The 18412-nt window shown below is 39.7% G+C and overlaps 1 protein-coding gene across 1 annotated transcript; it reads left to right on the top strand.

Moving 5' to 3' along the window:
* The first annotated feature begins 1914 nt into the window (after positions 1 to 1914).
* pks1 (polyketide synthase 1) lies at positions 1915 to 11855 on the top strand. Its single transcript, XM_047349452.1, has 6 exons — positions 1915 to 1975; positions 2052 to 2205; positions 3336 to 3496; positions 3584 to 3787; positions 5025 to 5206; positions 6396 to 11855. Exons 1-6 carry the CDS (start codon positions 1915 to 1917, stop codon positions 11853 to 11855), a joined length of 6222 nt encoding a protein of 2073 aa, XP_047205408.1.
* Positions 11856 to 18412: the final 6557 nt, after the last annotated feature.

The raw sequence follows: 18412 nt of genomic DNA, 5'->3' as shown, positions 1-18412 counted from the left end.
TTGGTAGTGGGTCAGTAATGGTGTGGGATGGCATTTCTTTGGAGAGCCGCACGGCCCTCCATGTGCTCACCAGAGGTAGCCTGACAGCCATTAGGTACCGAGATGAGATCCTCAGACTCCTTGTGAGACCATATGCTGGTGCGGTTGGTCCTGGGTTCCTTCTAATGCAGGACAATGCTAGACCTCATGTGGCTGGAGTGAGTCAGCAGTTCCTGCAAGATGAAGACATTGAAGCTATGGACTGGCCCGCCCGTTCCCCAGACCTGAATCTGATTGAGCACATCTGGGACATCATGTCTCGCTCCATCCACCAACGTCACGTTGCACCACAGACTGTCCAGGAGTTGGTGGATGCTTTAGTCCAGGTCTGGGAGGAGATCCCTCAGGAGACCATCCGCGTCTCATCAGGAGCATGTCCAGGTGTTGTAGGGAGGTCATACAGACACATGGAGACACAATACTGAGCCTCATTTTGACTTGTTTTAAGGACATTACATTTCCACTTTAATTTGGTGTGTGACTCCAAATCCAGGCCTCCATTGGTTGATAAATTTGATTTCCATTGATGATTTTTATGTGATTTTGTTGTCAGCATTTTCAACTTTGTACAGAACAAAGTATTAAATGAGAATATTTCATTCATTCAGATCTAGGATGTGTTATTTGAGTGTTCACTTTATTTTTTTGAGCAGTGTATTTATAGATTAAGTTTCCTGTTTTAAAAGCAAGTAAAGCTCAGAATAGTTGCCACTGCTATTATTTCCCTACACACGCATACAGGGAAAAATAAGCATTTTATTCCAAATCCAAACATAAAAACATCAAATTGGTTCTCGTGCTACAGGAAGGGAGGCAAAAAATAATATTTGGCTTTTGAAAAAAAAAACAGCTACTGGTTAAATGGAAAAATGCCTGAAATGTGTTTTTTTTCTGTAAATCACTGAATATTTACATAACCCCAGTTTTAAAAACTTAGATGTACAACCACTATTTCTGATAACCTGAGTTGTATGGAGTCCACCAACCTCTGGCACCCGGGATGATCGGACTTGAGCCTGTAGTTTCTCTGGATTTTAAGGTTTCATTATTCCCCAGGTTTTCCATTGGTTTAAGGTCCCACGATTGGTTTGGCAACTCCATGACGTTATTCCTAACTGGTATGGGACCAAGAGGCAATCATTTCTTATGGCATTTCCTCTTCAGCTGATGAGCAGGAGCCATTGGATGGAGGGATGGATTTTTAGAATTTTTTATATATTTAGATTAAAGTTTTAACTGATAAACTAATAGAAAAACAAGGTTTTAGAGATTTAATGGTGGAGGTTTTTTCATATAACACCCACACTGAGTTTATAGACCGTATTTTGTTACACATTACATTATGGTATGTGAGGACAGGTGGCTATTACATTGGATTAACTGGATCTGTTTCAGTAATAAATTATCATTACATTTAATGTGTACTGCTCAGTAACTTAATGTTTAAAAAAAATTTTTCCTTTGGAAGAGAAATCCTAGCACTAATAAAATTAATGCATTAGATGGTTTAAATACAAAAACAGCAACCAAAAACATACATTAAATAAAATACTAAAGACTAAATGGTCTGACTGTAAGGAATTTGCTTGTATCCCCAGAATGATCCTTTGTCACAGATAATTTGTGATTTCCATTGGATCATTTTAACCTGCAATTAAGAGATTTGGTTCCAGGTAAGGCACACTGAGCCAGAACAATGTCCTCTTGTCTCTTTTCATTTACTTTCCCTGTATTTATAAGCAGGCACCGGTTTAAAGAAAAGCTGCAGAAGCCTCAGGTTCTCACTGGGCACCAAAGCTTTATAATGAAGATGCTTAAATTTTTACTTCGGGTCCATATTTAAAGAGGTTCAAGCAACTTCGTTATTTTAAAGTCATGAAGGAGGACACAGAGGAAGACATAGCTGTTATTGGGATGGGATGTGATTTCCCAGGAGGTAAGACTCTTAATTGGCTGCAGCCGGTGGTATCGGGTGGTGAATGATATATTATGGTTATCCTTTTCTACTCTAGGTGAGGGACTGGATAATTTCTGGAAGGTTCTACAGGAGGGAAGGAATTGTGTGGTGGACATTCCAGCTGAGAGGTTCGACAGCACCTTCTGGCACGACACTGACTTCAGCAAACCTGGAAAGAGTCAAACAGCGAAAGCAGCTCTAATAAAAAGGTGAGGGGGGGTTCATCAAGTCTGTTATAGTGCATGAAGAAAACCATGTCCACAGCATGACGCTGCCAACATCGTGTTCCGTCGTGGAAATTATGTGTTCAGGATGTTAGATTTTGCCACACATATATGCCAAAAAGTTTACATTTAGTCTCATCTGACCAAAGCATGTTCTTCCACATGCTCACCATGCCCTCTGTTTATTTAGGGGTAGCAGCTCAATAGCTGTTAATGGTAGAATTTTCAGATTTCAATTTCAATTCAATTCAGTTTTATTTATATAGCGCCAATTCACAAAATATGTGGTCTCAAGGCACTTCACAAAGGGTTTGGAATGGTGCGGGTTTGTTGGGGAGGTTAGAATAAACGACTGAGTGTTAGAGTTTGGCCATGTTAGAATGGGCTATGTGTAGGGGTACTAAGTAAAATAATAAACTGATAAAGTTTACCCATGTAGAGCCCACTGGTGGCCATTGCTATACTAAAAACCACAAGGATTGGGGGTACCTGTCTCTGTCAGACTGATTATAACCATTGGAAAAGAAAAGGGGTCGCACAGGTAGCAGGAACGATCCCTTTACACTGCTACCCCTAAGTGAAGAAGACACAGCAAACACACCGGAAAATGTGATCTCGTTACGGGTTCTTGAAAACTGACAATGCCTGCCACTATAAACACACCATCTCCAGGGTGAAACATGATGGTGGCAGCATCATGCTCTGGGGACAGGGAAGCTGGATGGAGATAATCCCAGGACCATCCTGGGAGAAGCCAGACTTTTTATCCAGTTTGAATTTCAGTGCAACGTGGAGTGTTGTTTAGATGGTTGAAGATCTAGGTGGCACTGAAAATGTTTGTCAATAAAGCTTTGAAGATCATGAATGCAGAGCTTCTTTCTACTCATAGTGCAGGTGCTCAACTCCTGCTCCTTCTTCTGCTGATGTGCATGTAGCTGGAAGAAAGCCATGTATTATTTTCCTTCCAGGTCACATTTATCCACTGCTCCGTGCTCGTGTATCACATAAAATCCTAATAAAGTACATTGAAGTGTGTTGTTGTAACATGACAAAAGAGGAACACTGATGTTTTCTCATGAATGTGTTATGACAGAACTGTTTGGATTTTATTTTAGGTTTAATGAGTTCGATCACACGTTTTTCGGGGTCCCTAAAGTAGAAGCCGACTTCATGGATCCTCAGCAGAAGCTCCTCCTGCAGTGCACGTACAGGGCCTTAGAAGATGCAGGAATATCTATGGAGAGCATCAGTGGAAGCAGAGCCGGCGTTTACATCGGTAACTCCTCTCATATTTTACATTTTAATCCCAGAGCATCGACTCACGGTGAATTACTTTTGAACCCATTCTACTTTATTGCTGCAGGTTTAATGAACAGAGACTACGAGATGATCAGGAATAACGATCCTGGGACAATAACCCACTACAACAGCACAGGGACAGCCATGAGTGTTGCAGCTAACAGGATTTCCTTCATCTTTAACCTCACTGGTCCTTCTCTCGCCATTGACAGCGCCTGTTCCTCCTCTCTGGTGGCTCTGCATGTAGCTTGCCAGGCCATAAAGCAAGGTAGGCATGCTTTCTTTCTAATTTACTTAATGAGTCTGCAGGAAAAACTTTGCAGGCTCCTTGTAGGACATCCTAAAAACATTTCCTTCAGGTGTTCTGTACTTAAAATGTTCTCAGATTTCATCATTATTTTTTAAGCCTGGGCTGCAGAGAAGTTACTTTATGATTTATGATTTTTAAAACAGATTTTTAGGAGCAGTCATTTATTTTCTCCAGTTACCACTAGGTGGCACTGTTATTGCTGGGATAAGGAACTAGGCTGGTGACAATCAGCAGCTTTCCATATAGTATTGCCCAGAGCAGAAAAACCATGACTTTGTTCTTCAGTGGTCCTTATTTCATTATTTTTGATAAACTGTAACACAGTCTGGGCTGCACGGCGGAGCAGTTGGTAGTACCGTTGCCTTGCAGCAAGAAGGTTCTGGGTTCAATTCCCGTCCCGGGGTCTTTCTGCATAGCGTTTGCATGTTCTCCCCGTGCATGCATGGGTTCTCACTGGGTACTCCAGCTTCCTCCCACAGTCCAAAGACATGCCTGTTAGGTTAATTGGTCACTCTAAATTGCTCTTAGGTGTATGAATGAGTATGTGCATGGTTGTTTGTGTGTTGCCCTGCGATGGACTGGCGACCTGTCCAGGGTGTACCCTGCCTCCTGCCCATAGACTGCTGGAGATAGGCACCAGCTTCCCTGTGACCCACTATGGATTAAGCGGTAGAAAATGACTGACTGACTGAAACACAGGCTCCAAACCATAATAGCACTCTCACCGTGCTTTACAGATTAATACAGACAATTATTACTGAACCCACAATAGTATCAAGAAAATCTCCAGATCTTTAATTAAATATGTAAACCAAGAAATCCTATTAAGTTTACACTACTACCCTTTGTGTGATATGATAAGTGGTATATTTATGCACATTTAGGAATGCCTCTTGGCAGCTATATTTCACTATATTTGATTCTAAGAATTTGTTTTGTACATTGTCTGTTATGTGGAGTCTTTTTATATCTGATTATTCATAAGTTAGAGTTAACAAAAACTGAAAATTTCTGGATATTGCGCAGCGATCAGTAAAAAAATAGCCAAAGTTCCAAGAAAACATTTTAATATATTCACAACGCGTGTAGAACCTGTGATCAATATCACTTTAAATAAGGTCTGGGACAAAATAAGGGTTTGCTCCTTGCTTTATTAAATGTTTTCCCCTAATTTTCCAATGCAACTTTTTCCCAGGAGACTGTGAGATGGCGCTGTGTGGAGGGGTTAACTGTATAATAGAGCCAAGAATGTTTGTGGCTCTGAGCAAAGCAAGGATGATCTCACCTGAAGGAACCAGCAAACCTTTCTCCATCAAAGCAGACGGCTATGGAAGAGGAGAAGGCTGTGGTGTTGTGCTCCTAAAGCCTCTAAGAAAGGTATGTTAATGACGTTTTTTCCTGTCAGTTGTTTTAGTTGCTTTTTTTTATAACGTTGATTTAAAAAAAAATTATAATTAGTTTAATCTGTAAGTCCTCGCCATAGACATTAACCGTAAAATACCAGAAAAACATGGAGGATTTCTAATGGCATTTGTCCTAAAAAATACAAAGCTACAGCAAAGTTTACAGTAATTCTGGTGAACATGTGTAAAAAAGTATTGAAATAAATAGTTGTTAGAAAAAAACTTTGTTTTGCTGAGTAATTTATTTCTGACTGAAGATTAACACACATCTGCTTTTCGTAACTGGCATGCTCTCTTATGTTTCCCATTTTGAAGAAGTGCTAAAAATAGGCCTGTGTCCCATCATCTTTTTACCCTAAGGAAACAAGAAGATGTAGGCTATTAATGAAAAGTTCCTTGCCATTTTAATGAATGTAAAAACGGTAACGAATACATAAAAAAATTCTGCAGTTACATTTATTTTATAGGAATGGTAAGAGGAGCCTATAAGTGTGGTGAGACTTATTAAAACAAATATAAGGTCTGTTGTCTTGTTGAATAAATGCATTAAACGTTTTGTTCTTAACAACAATCTAAATACAGATACTTTAAATAAAACAAAGAATTGTGTTTTGGATTACAATGAATGTTTCTTATCAATAAAATCATGAACACTTTAAAAAAAATAGAAAATCTAATCTACTAATAAAAAATAGTAAAGGATATAATTGTTACATTTTTCACATGGAAAACAATTGATTGGCATTTTTTCTAACGTAATTGTTTTGTGTTCAACTTTTAAATATCCGATAGAATCCAAGTCAAAAACATGACTCAGAAACTGTAAACTAACAGATAAAACATTTCAATGTCTTCAAGTCTCTGAATTAAAATTTTATGAACTGTATAGGTGCAATGAAATATGCCAAAACGATGTTTTCCCAAAGGTTATTTTTAAAGGTTTCTTCACTGTTTTGTACAAATTACATAATTACCAAGAAGTGTTTAAGTGGTTTGTTGTTTTGTAAACTCTTAACAACTTTAAAGATGTAGATTGTTCCATCTAATTTGTTCTTTTTCTTTAAGAAATCATATAACTGAGAGAAAGTAGTCTTTGTAGTTTATTTAGGTTGTCTAGCAAACTTTATCAATAGTTATTTGTTCTGCTTCTTTTCTACTTAAAGGCCTTAAAGGACTGCAACAAAATATGGGGTGTGATCTGCAAGACTGCAGTTAACCAAGACGGACATTCGGTGACTCCAATCACCAAACCCTCAGTGACACAACAAGAGGAACTGCTCAGAACAATCTACTCTGACACTCACATCGCAAATGTCCAGTATATTGAAGCTCATGGGACTGGGACTCCAGTGGGAGACCCAACGGAGGCAGCAAGCATCTCAAATGTCATTGCCAAAGCCAGACCTCCAGGCTCAGAGACCCTCCGGATCGGCTCTGTGAAGAGCAACATCGGACACACTGAATCTGCAGCCGGAGTGGCTGGACTGATCAAGGTACTCCTAATGATGAAGCACCAAACTATTGTTCCCTCAGTTTTCTACTCGGGAGACAGTTCAAGCATAGATACAAAAACTCTGAATTTAAAAATCCCAAATGAAATAGAAAGATGGGAGACAAATCTACCACTGGGAAGGGTAACTGGGGTCAACAGTTTTGGATTTGGAGGCACAAATGCACATGTCATTTTAAGAGAGCAAAATCATCAAGTAGTTCCCACAAAAGCTTGGAAAAACTTCTTTGTGTTGTCAGCTGCTTCTGAGAAATCACTGATGCTGACCATAACAGACACCTACCAAAGGCTGTGCAGCAGTCACACACTGGACCTCCAGGCAGTCTCATACACCTCAGCATGTGGGAGGAGTCATATCAAACACAAATATCGAAATGCCTTTTTAACATCTTCCCTCTCAGATTTACAACAACAGCTCAAATCTGCACAAACGTTGGAGGTTCAATCAGCACAGCCTGACCTCCAGGTGGTCTTTGTGTTTTGTGGAAATGGAGTTTGTTACAGGGGTATGTGCAGGCAGCTCATGACGCAGGTTCCTGCTTTCAAAGAGAAGGTGCAAGAAGTTGAAATTGCCTTTCAGACGTACACTCCCATCAGCATCAGTGAATTGCTTGAGGGTGAATGTGAAGATATTGATTTTAGCCAGCCAAATGTTATCCAGCCTCTTCTTTTTGCAGTTCAAGTTGGGATTGCCACCTTGCTGACGCACTGGGGTGTAAAACCCAACGCTATGCTTGGCCACTCTGTTGGAGAGGTCGCTGCGGCTCACTGCTCGGGTCTTTTGTCTCTCAACGATGCCGTCAAAGTGTTGCACCACCGCAGTACTCTTCAGAGTAGAGTTACGGGAGGAAAAATGCTTGTCGTCAGTAATGTGGCTGTAGAAAAGATTTTAGAAGCTCTCCCAGTCTTTGGTGGCAAGATCTGTGTAGCTGCTTTCAACAGCCCTCAGTCCTGCACTCTGTCAGGAGATGCAGATTCAGTGGATGTCCTCCATGAGAGGCTGAGGCTCAGATTTGCTGGTCATAATATCTTCCTTCACATCTTAGATGTTCCTGCTGCTTACCATAGCCACATGATGAATCCAGTTCTAGATGACATTGAGAGGAACATTGGTATTTTAAGTGCTGAAAGCATAGAGTGTCAACTGTTTTCCACAGTTACCGGAGAGAGATTTTCAAACGGTGATTTCAGTTCCGGTGCATACTGGGCAAAGAACATCCGGGAGCCTGTTTTATTCGAGAAAGCTCTTCAGGCTGTCCTCAAAGAGAAACCACCAAAAGGAAATGTTGTCTTTGTAGAGGTTGGTCCTCGAATGGCTCTCCAAAGGTACATATGTGAAACTCTTGGAGATGAAGCCAAGGTTCTCCCCTCGGTCCGCCCAAAGAAAGACTGTGACACTATCTCCTTGACTCTGGCCAGACTGTTTGAACTTGGCATTAATGTGGATTGGAAGGAGCTCTACAGGGGTTGTGAGACATTACCCAGTGCTCTTCCAGTCTACCAGTTCGACAGTGCAAAGAACAATGTGAATTTTGAAGCATTAAGAGGAGGTAATGAATCATCTACCCTTTTTTGCAATGGGCTTGAGTTCCAAATGAAGCAGAATAAGAAAGAATTCACATATGAACTTTCTTTGAAGACTGCACCCTATCTTTGGGAGCATAAAAACAACAACATTGCCATTGTGCCAGGTGCATTTTATGTTGACTTAGCTTATGCCTTGGTGGTGGCAAACCTACAGCCAAAGAAGCTTCCCTCTGTGCTCCATCTAGGTATAAAATTTGAGAGTGTGCTTACTCTAAACTCAAATTCCAAAAAGCTGAAGATGATGTTGGAACAGTCAGAAAGTCAAGTCTTGTTTAAAATACACTCTTCTGTGGCAACACATGCTTCCGGCACATGTAGCTATAAAGATCAGCAACCACTGTTAGAAGAAGCAGCCATTTGTCTTGACGTGATCTACCAAAGGTGTAAACTGGTTCTGACAGGACAGGAAGTGTATTCAGTTCTCTCTCAAGCTGGATTTGAGTATGGCCCGCTTTTTAAGCATCTAAACGATGTGCGTTTTGGGAACACATTCAAAGAAGCTGTGACCTCTTTTCAGGTTCCTGGTGAACTTCTGAAAAGTCTCCATGAACATGTCATTCATCCTGTGCTGCTGGATTATTTCATGCAAATGACTGCAGTGGTGTCAATGGGACAACAAGGAGCCAAGCAGGGATTTCCATCACAGATCGCAAGTATTGTTATATCAGAACCCCTGCAGGAGACAATGGTCATGTATCTTCGGACCACTCAAGAAAATCAAGATTTTCTTGAGGTGTGTGGCTGCTTTTCTACCACAGCGGGGAAGGTTTTGGCGGAATTTAAGAGTGTAAGGATTTCCTTTTTGCCCCCCAGTTCAGATGTCCCTCAGTCATTGTTTTTCCATAGTGAAACTGTTGCATTAGCAGGAGAGAGAGATGTTGAAGACTGTGAAATAAAAGCCATCATCTTTGAAGATCAGCTGGGCATTGCTAAAGGTTTAAGACCTTACATATGCACTGATTCAGTCATTGTAGAGATCAGAAAGAAGTTAAGACCCTATGAAGTAAAAAACTTAATGTTTGATTCGTTGAACAGCAATGACTGTCTGAAGAAAATTCTCTTCATTTGGGGTGTGGAGAACCTCACCCACTTGTCCTCTGAAATAATCCTGGAGAGCTTTGTGACTTGTTGTGAGATATTTCGTCAGATTGTTTTGGCTGTCAAAGAGAGCGAACGTTCTTGCACTATCAAGGTCATAACTTACAGATCAACAGAAATGACGGTGGACCATGTGAGTCCCGGGTTTGTGCTTTCTGGTATGGTGAGGTCCTGCTCAGCTGAGACTGCAGATATTAGTTTCCAGCATATTGATCTGGCTTCTGTGACAAGTGAAGACATCCAAACATTGGCTCATGTAATTAAAACTAACCAACAACAAGATGTAAGGATCAGCAAAGGGCAGGCATCAACAACAAGAATAGTACAAACTCCAGTAAAAGACAGTGACTTATGTGAAGAGCCAATAACAGCCAGCCTGCTAAGAGACTTTGTCCTACAGACTACTGATCCATATCGAATAGCCAATCTGTGTCCAGTCTCTACTTTTAATGCTGATAGAAGTCCTGTCCCAGAAGGTTCAGTTGAAATTCGACTCACTAATGTGTGTGTGCATACCTCTGACTATTTCCCAGTCAGCACTTCCCATTTTAAATTTGGCAGGACATTCTACTGGAACAAGCACGTAACACAGAATCATGACCTCCTGGCTTTGGATTTTAGTGGTGTCATCTCTGCCGTTGGTAAAAATGTCAAAACTCTAAATGTAGGAGACCAAATTGTTTCATGTTATCCAGTTCCTGCTGCTTCAAAGATCTTGATTCCTGAAACAGTGTGCTACAGCACGAAGGTACTTCCCGTTTTCCGAAAGATGCCATGTGTGTCCTACTTCATCCTTGCATGGGAGATCTTGCAGAGGCTGTTGTGTGAAGTTAGAAGAAGGCACAAAAAGTTGGCAATCATCTCCTCAGACTCAGCCGCTGTTCTCATACAGGTTCTTGCCCTCACAGCAAACAGGTCAGGCTGGGACATTTCCTGTCAAGCTCATTTCTCTAAGGAACTGGCACATTTTGACGCTTTGCTTTTCCTGCCTCCATTTAATCAGTCGTTTGAGGGAATGTTCAGCAATGGTGACCCTGTGAAGCATGTAATTTTTGTTTTTAGCAGTCACAAGTCACCTTTAGTTTCCACAAGCAACGTTACATTGGAGGATAAAAACATTCATGTGCACCACCTTGATGTGGCTTATGTTCTCCAGAAAGCCCATCTAGAAGCACAAAACAGAAATATCTCCAACTGGCTTCTGTCGCTAGGCCTTGATGCACATTCTCTGCATTATAGAGAGGAAAACGAGGCTGAAACTGAGTCATCCTTCACAACAACAACAGTGCAGCAAGTTGTTCTTAACAATGATTGGTTCATACGTGCTCATAACTCTTTGCCTACAAAGGCTGCACAACGTTTTAAAAAGAGATGTGTTTATATTGTAACTGGAGGTCTTTCTGGTTTGGGGCTTGAGACGGTTAAGTTCATTGCACACAATGGTGGAGGCTGCATTGCAATACTGTCAAGAAGTGTTCCTTCTGATGAAATCCGTTTTCAGTTGGACCTCCTCCAGAAAGCAAATGAGGTTACTGTACTAAACATCCAGTGTGATGTTTCTGTGTCGATGCAGGTGTTGGAAGCCATCACCAAAATTGTGAGAAGATTTCCATCTTGTCCAATTAAAGGAGTGTTTCATAGTGCCGCAGTGCTGCATGATGCGCTCATTGAATGCCTTGATGAGTCTCTTTTCAGAAAGGTGTTCAAACCCAAAGTCAATGGCACTCTGAATCTCCACTTTGCCACATTTCACAACAAATTAGACTTCTTTGTTTGCTACTCCTCCATCTCATCATTCATAGGAAATGCCTCACAGTGTAACTACGCAGCAGCCAATTCTTTTCTGGACACATTCTGTCATTATCGGAGAAACCTTGGGCTTGCTGGACAGTCCATCAACTGGGGTCCTTTGAACCTTGGTCTGCTGCTCAACAAAGACCACTTTCAAAAGTTCTTGGAGGCCAAGGGCCTGATGACGATGGGTGTGCATGAAGTTCACAAGACACTTAAAAAGTGTCTTTTAATAAACAGACCACAGCAAGTAATTTGCAAATTCAACTTCAAGAACCTCAGCTTTCATGTCCTTTCACAAAATCCCTCTCTGAGGGAGCGAATGGCAGCTTTAGTGGAAACAGCACTTAAAGATGAAATACATGAAAAACCCAAAATTCAGCATTCATTTACAACTCATGAGACAGTGAGGACAATAGTCAGTGAAATGCTCAATGTAAATGTAGGCAAAGTTGATGAAGACTCCTGTCTGTCAGCAATGGGCATTGACTCAATGTTAGCCATGACTCTGCAGAACAAAATCTACCAGGAGACAGAAATAAATGTGCCTTTGGTTACAATTCTGGACCCCAACACCACACTTGCCACTTTGATCAATTTTGTTGATTGTTTAAAACAGAAGAGTAGATTTCAGTAATATAATTTGGAATCAAGTCAGATTCATGTTGAAAATCTAGTGGCTTTTGACATGACTTGTTGAAATCACTACAGACTTGGAAATTAACTTGGGTTTTATCCCTGTTGACTCCTGACTTTACTTGAACTCGAGACGTTGGACTTTAAAAATACTTGATATCTTACAGCAAGCATAAAGTGCATTACAACGGAACCGTACCTGTCACGCATCAAGTGGGGAATAGAAACAGATTATTTGACATTTCTTTGTTTCCAGTGGAAAAATAGTTTCAACATGGAACCTTTCATTGCCTGTTTAAAATGAATACATTTGTGTTCAGAAGTGTTGCATTTACATTTCTATTATCTGTTAAAGTTAGCTTTTTTAACCTTCAGACAGTTTATAGTAACTTCCTATAATAGCCAGATCTAACACAACATCCAGTCATATTGCAGCAGGGAAACATAAAGAAATACAGTAATGTTATTAGGCACCACATACAATGTAATCAAAACTAATTTAATTTCAGTATGTAAAACATGTGGTCTAAAAACTAAGAGGAAACAGCCTGACTTTTTGGCATTTGAATTTATAAAAAAGACACATCAAATCTATTATTTTTACGACCACCATAGCGGAGGAACACGGAATGCAGACGATCAGGCATTTTGTCAAAATGTTGCAGATTCTCACTTAGATTTAATGCCAACAAGATGAAAAATCCACCTGGTTGGTGCTGCAATCTTTTAATCATTCAGAAGTAAAGTTACATATGAACATTTCAAGTATTTCCTTTTATTACAATTGAGTGATTTCTTCTGAGTATTACGTGTGTGCATCCAGCCTCTGTTCCTTGAGCCTGATCTAACACAGAGTCAGTGCATCCAAGCTGGGAGATGGCAGCAACATAATCAGTCAGTCATTTTCTACTGCTTATTCCATAGTGGGTTGTGGGGAAGCTGGTGCCTATCTCCAGCAGTCTATGGGCAGGAGGCAGGGTACACCCTGGACAGGTCGCCAGTCCATCACAGGGCAACACATAAACAACCACACACCTAAGGGCAATTTAGAGAGACCAAATAACCTAACAGTCATGTCTTTGGACTGTGGGAGGAAGCCGGAGTACCCGGAGAGAACCCACGCATGCACGGGGAGAACATGCAAACGCCATGCAGAAAGACCCCGGGACGGGAATTGAACCCAGAAACTTCTTGCTGCAAGGCAACAGTGCTACCAACTGCACCACCGTGCAGCCCGCAACATAATCATATTTTATCAAATTTAACTTGCTCAGAAAATCAACTATAACATAATTCTTCCTGTTGGTTGATTTAGCAAACAAAAGCACATTTTAAATATTTATTTAGAAATTGCGTAAAAATATAAATTATTCCTCTTTGATAAAATGACATCTTTAGTAAAATGTCTGGAAATTTAGAATTTAGGATTCTGACTTGACTCAAGATTTACATGTCTTTACTTGGGACTTGACTTTAGACTTCAGTGAAAAGATTTGAGACTTACTTGTGACTTGCAAAAAAATTACTTGGGCCCAACTCTTGTTCAAAACAAAGCCAGTACTCTCAATCTACAAGAGGATTATACTTTATTATGATGAACACAAAGGAATTTTGGGGCAACTGTGGCTCAGTTGAGTATTTGCCTCGAAATCCAAAAGTTGTGAATTTAATACTAGCTTCCTCCTGCCACATGTTGATGTGCCCCTGGGCAAGGCACCTTAAGTAACCTTAAGTTGCATATCAATCTGTGTATCGGTATATGCATGTGTTTGTGATTGTGAGTTCAAATGGGTAAATATGGCTATACTGTAAAGCACTTGTGCAATATAAATTCAGTCCATTTACCATAGCAGAAGAAAAAAAACTTTTATATTTTGCAAGCTAATCGTCACAAGTTTGTCCTCCCGATGAGTGGTAAAGCTTTCTAGGAACAATTAAAGGGGTTTTCTACTGTAGTTGTTCTAGTGCAAGTCCGATGATTGGTCTAGAAACGATTCTTAACTTGTTTTGAAAAACACATCAAACATAAACTCTGCCTCTGGCACCAATAAACTAGTTCTTTTGTAACATTTACATCCATCAGGTCCAGAACAAAGAACCACTTTTTGTCAAGTACCACGTTACAAAAATTCAAAGGTGCACGATTGCATCACTGGTGGCGCATGCACCCTCGCGCCCTGTTTAATGTGTCAAGTATAAACTGTTATTGAAAATTTTACGCTGCAGAATCTGCTAAAAGTATTCAAACCCCTTCTGTGTTGTTCTCTTCTGAAGCAAGGGTTAGGACAGATGGTTCGTTTTAGTCGGTTTTTCAACCTTCTCCTATTCACTTGTATGAGATAACATGTATGTCACACTGTGTAAGGTTCCATTTTTATTGTCAACATGTCTAGGACAACAGGTTTCTCCTAATCTCTCTGGGAGTTGCCTTGAAAACTGTTGTAGGATAACTTTTGCTTGGTCTAGGCATAACGATTTGGTAGCACTACCGAGCGCATCTCCAATGCTGTAAAAAATCCTTCTCTCTTGCAAGATTATAATAAAGCTGATTCTGAGTGACAATCATTGGTCTCTGTCTTGGTAAAAACAAATTTTTCTACAACAAATGACGACGAGGATGGGATTTCTTCACTGATTTCTTCCAAAGACATCGACAGAAGGGCCTAATCAACCTGGGAAGAGCTTCCCTGCCTCAAACCCTTAAGGGGTGGAGGACTTCTGACTCGGTGTTCTTGGGGAATCAAAAAGGACCAAATTCTTTTCTTCCAGAGACGGTGAGAAACAATGGATTAGCATAATTTAATTAATTATCATCAATATAATTTGCTGAATAGTTTGATAAAAATAACCAAAGGCTTGAAATCCAAATTGTAAAAGATTAAAAATGTCAAACGTTTAAATGGTTCTAAAAGTTAAACTAAAAGTTTAAATGAAATGCAAAAAAAAAAAAGCAATAAAAGCAAAAAACTGTTTTCTACTGGGAACAAAGGGGATCGGGGATTTTTCCAACCTTAGGACAGGGAAAGAGGCAAACGGACCTCGTTGGCACGGACGACAGCAAGAGTTTCCACCAGAACAAAACTCAGAAGAAGTCTGGCCAAAAGCCCAAAACCCACTGAGCTGGGCAATAATCAATGCTGTTTGCCAGAGCCAGAAGAATGTTACACTGGACTCATCTTGAGAGCACATCTTATGCAGGCAGAGGAGAAACAGGCTGGAGCAAAGTTTTCCCTCGCTCCTGAAGACGTTAAAGTGGACAAGGAAAGAGCAAATGCCCACCAACAGGCCAGTGGAGGGCCTGGGTTTTTGGACTGATAGGGGACTGTATGCCACAACGGTCCGACTCTGGAGTGGTCAAGAAACTGAGGGGGGTAACGTATAAACACACACACACTTTTGCAAATATATTTTCTGCTTTTTAACTGCTGCTGATGTGGATTTGACGCTGACAGACATAACAGGGGGTTAAATGTTATCCCTGTGTTAGAAAGAGATTCTTTTCCACAAAGGGTGATAACATAATTGTTTTTAGACAAACAAGTTCTCTCCCTCATCATGGTAGATTCAGGGTCAAATATTGTTACTAAAAGTCATTAAAAGGCAGAGGAATTTTTAAACACCTCCAAAACTCTGCGGTAACCATGTGTTTCCTAGGTCAGCCTCAGGACAGATCCCATGGAGAAACATTTTAAAGTCCATCGCATGTGGACTCTCCTTCAGGCATTGTTTCCTGTTGTCAGAGTGTACCCCGTTAATCTAATGGGTAGAGACCTCTGAGAATAGGGTTAGTTTTACTGCAGAGGGTCTCCGTACAGTCTGACACAGTACTTCCAGTGGGGTACAGCTTTGGCCACAAGCGTTGACTAGAGCTTGAATGGATGGTGCAAATTCATTGTTTTCACAGCAGCTGCTGGGAAGAGGTTAAATTACCAGATTTTCCCACTCTTCTGATTTTATGAAGCCTGTTGACTTACACTGTACCTCATATCTGGTCCTGACAAAACTATGAAAAGCTTGGTTCTGTCATGGTTTGCAAGATATAGGACCCCAGAATGCAGACGAGCAGGCATCGTGATGGTAAGTGAAAAAAGGTTTAATTACGAAAACTCACACTCAGCAGGAGGCAGGAACAAAACAAACGGGCAGGCAAGACAGGCATGGCATGATCAAAAAGACAAGACTTGGTTAGAGAACAAGACATGAGCATGAGAAATGTTTCCGCCACGACTAACTGAACAGGTGTGTATATATGGAGTGAAAACCAGGTGGAGCAAGGAGACAGATTAACTTGGACAGGTGAACCGAATAAACTTAACTGACAGACAGAACAAAACGTGGCTGCGGCAAAAACAGAGACTCTAATGTACAAACAAAACCAAACTTGACAAAACATGAACAAGACGACAAAACTAAAGCATGACCAGGAAAATAACAGAAGCATGATTCAAAACTTGAGCAATGAAAAACATAAGGAAAAAACCTGAAACCAAAAAACCCCAAATCATAACAGGTTCTGCATCTTTCCTCTGGGAAAAGAAAGAAAATCTAATCATTTCTGTGTTGCATTGGATTGTAAACACACTTGTTATTTTCTCTAACACCCCAGCAGCAAAATGTTTCAGAGTAATGGGTTCAGTTAAACACATCTTCCCTGGCAAAAACCTGTAAAATGAGAATGGACAGATACGGGTTATCTTTGGTTCTGAAGGTAAGAAAGAATCTAATTAGACAGGTGGTACCACAAAAACTCTAATATCATGTTCTCTAAAGACTCTCTGCATAGAAAGGCCTCATTCCAGAAACTGAAACTATTTCCCACCACAGTACCAGATTTTGAAGCATGCTTTTCCTTTAATCCAAAACAGATCTGTGTTGTTTTATTATAACGTTTGAACTCTGGGTTAAACAAAAATATGACGTGGGGCTAATTTAGAGCTGTGAACTAGTGATTTAAACTCCTAAATCTGTTATTGTTGATGCCAGAAATAATAAACCCTTAAGTCTGAAAATAGTTAAGGTATTTAATAAATTTCAGTGTTTAAAGTAGTGGTTCTCAACCTGTGGTTCCTGGACTCTTGAGGCCCGTGAGCCATAGATTGTGGGTCAGTGAAGAAAATTGAAATAAATCAATAAAAGGTATGCCATTTAACTGAACAGGGCTACATTCAAATATTAATAATAAAAAAACAAAATATTACACTTATTAAATAAATGATCTAAACCAATGATGGGTTCTGGCTTTGAAATCTATCAGTCCACAAAATCAGGTTTCTACTCTGGGGAACAGAGATTGAGGCTGAAGGTTGTTTTGGAGCCAGGGCCAGGATTCAGGAAATTAAAACTCATAGTGAGTAAAGTTCTTTATAACAGAATAAAGGCAGAAGTAATTAGGGTTCAGGAATTAAAATCCTAGGAAAGACCTTTATGGGGCATAAAGGCAGGAAAAGTTCTTTATTGTAGGGATAAATAAAGGCCCCTCTTTTCACATTAAAGAGGAAGAGTGGCTCAAACTCCAGTCTCCTCCCCAGGGAGAAATGTTTGATTTCATGACAACTTGGATGAGTTTGAAAATGTTCAAAGAAAGGTTTCATTTTTGGGGACTTATAGGGTAAAATAATAATTAAATCCTACACTACCTAGGAGTACCAAACTAATTTCAAATTAGTACAAAAGATAGTTTTAAATTAGCACACAAGATAATTTCAAATTACTAATATTTAAAATTATTGAAAAGTTATTAGCATTTAAATTATAACAGAGAGGTCCTGAAAATAATTTTCTTCCCCAACTTTCAAAATTTTAATAGTCCTGATTTAAATAAAATTATGTCCAGTCCCTTTTGAAGTGTTATACTAAAATAAAATCCAGTTTGGGATTAAACTAAATTGTTCTTTTTCTGGTTAAATTTTAACACTGCATTGTTTGTTTTAGTGTCTAGGTATACCATAAAATCTCAATGCCAGCTTAAAAATAACTGTCTGCATTTAACCTTAGCAGAGGAATTCTTAAATACAGCTGGGATTTAACGTAAAGAGAATTATAACAGCAACTCTAAACATTGTAATGACATATAAGTATAAAGAACTGGCAAAGAGTTTCAGCAGCAGAACCTTTGGATTCATGTAAAAGAAGACTGTTGCTGTGCTTCTAAATGATTTTAGATATTTTTGATTTGTGTGCACTTATCTTTAAACAGAATCTTGATGATTATCAATCAAAGCATTTAGAGATATTGCTAAGAAAAGAGATTGTTAAACATTTCTTCAAATTCCTGAAGCTTACTAAGTCACTGAGTAGATTGGACATCATTAAAACATTAATTAAATTTTACATTCACAATTTGATCGAAAAAACCTAAATTTTGGCTAGTTGTGTCTCTATCTGTGATGTTTTTCTTTGTTTTTTTTAAATTAATGAGTGTTTGTTCATATGTTGCATGATATAATTTATGTTTAGAATAATGTCTCCTAACCCCAGACTGATTAAAACCTTCAGTTTTCAGGAGAGCTTCTTAACTCCTAAGAAGCAGTGTGTTTTTGTTGTAAGTTAATGTTAACA

This window comes from Girardinichthys multiradiatus, chromosome 21 (genome assembly GCF_021462225.1).
Source record: "Girardinichthys multiradiatus isolate DD_20200921_A chromosome 21, DD_fGirMul_XY1, whole genome shotgun sequence".
Classification (NCBI taxonomy): Eukaryota; Metazoa; Chordata; class Actinopteri; order Cyprinodontiformes; family Goodeidae; genus Girardinichthys; species Girardinichthys multiradiatus.
The sequence above is the reverse complement of the archived record's forward strand: the minus strand, read 5'-3'. Positions and strand labels throughout refer to the sequence as shown.

Coding starts and splice junctions, on each gene's coding strand:
- pks1 (XM_047349452.1), top strand. CDS start 1,915: ATGAAGGAGGACACAGAGGAAGACATAGCTGTTATTGGGATGGGATGT. Junction 2,206..3,335: donor AAAGCAGCTCTAATAAAAAG/GTGAGGGGGGGT, acceptor ATTTTATTTTAG/GTTTAATGAGTTCGATCACA. Junction 3,497..3,583: donor CAGAGCCGGCGTTTACATCG/GTAACTCCTCTC, acceptor TTATTGCTGCAG/GTTTAATGAACAGAGACTAC.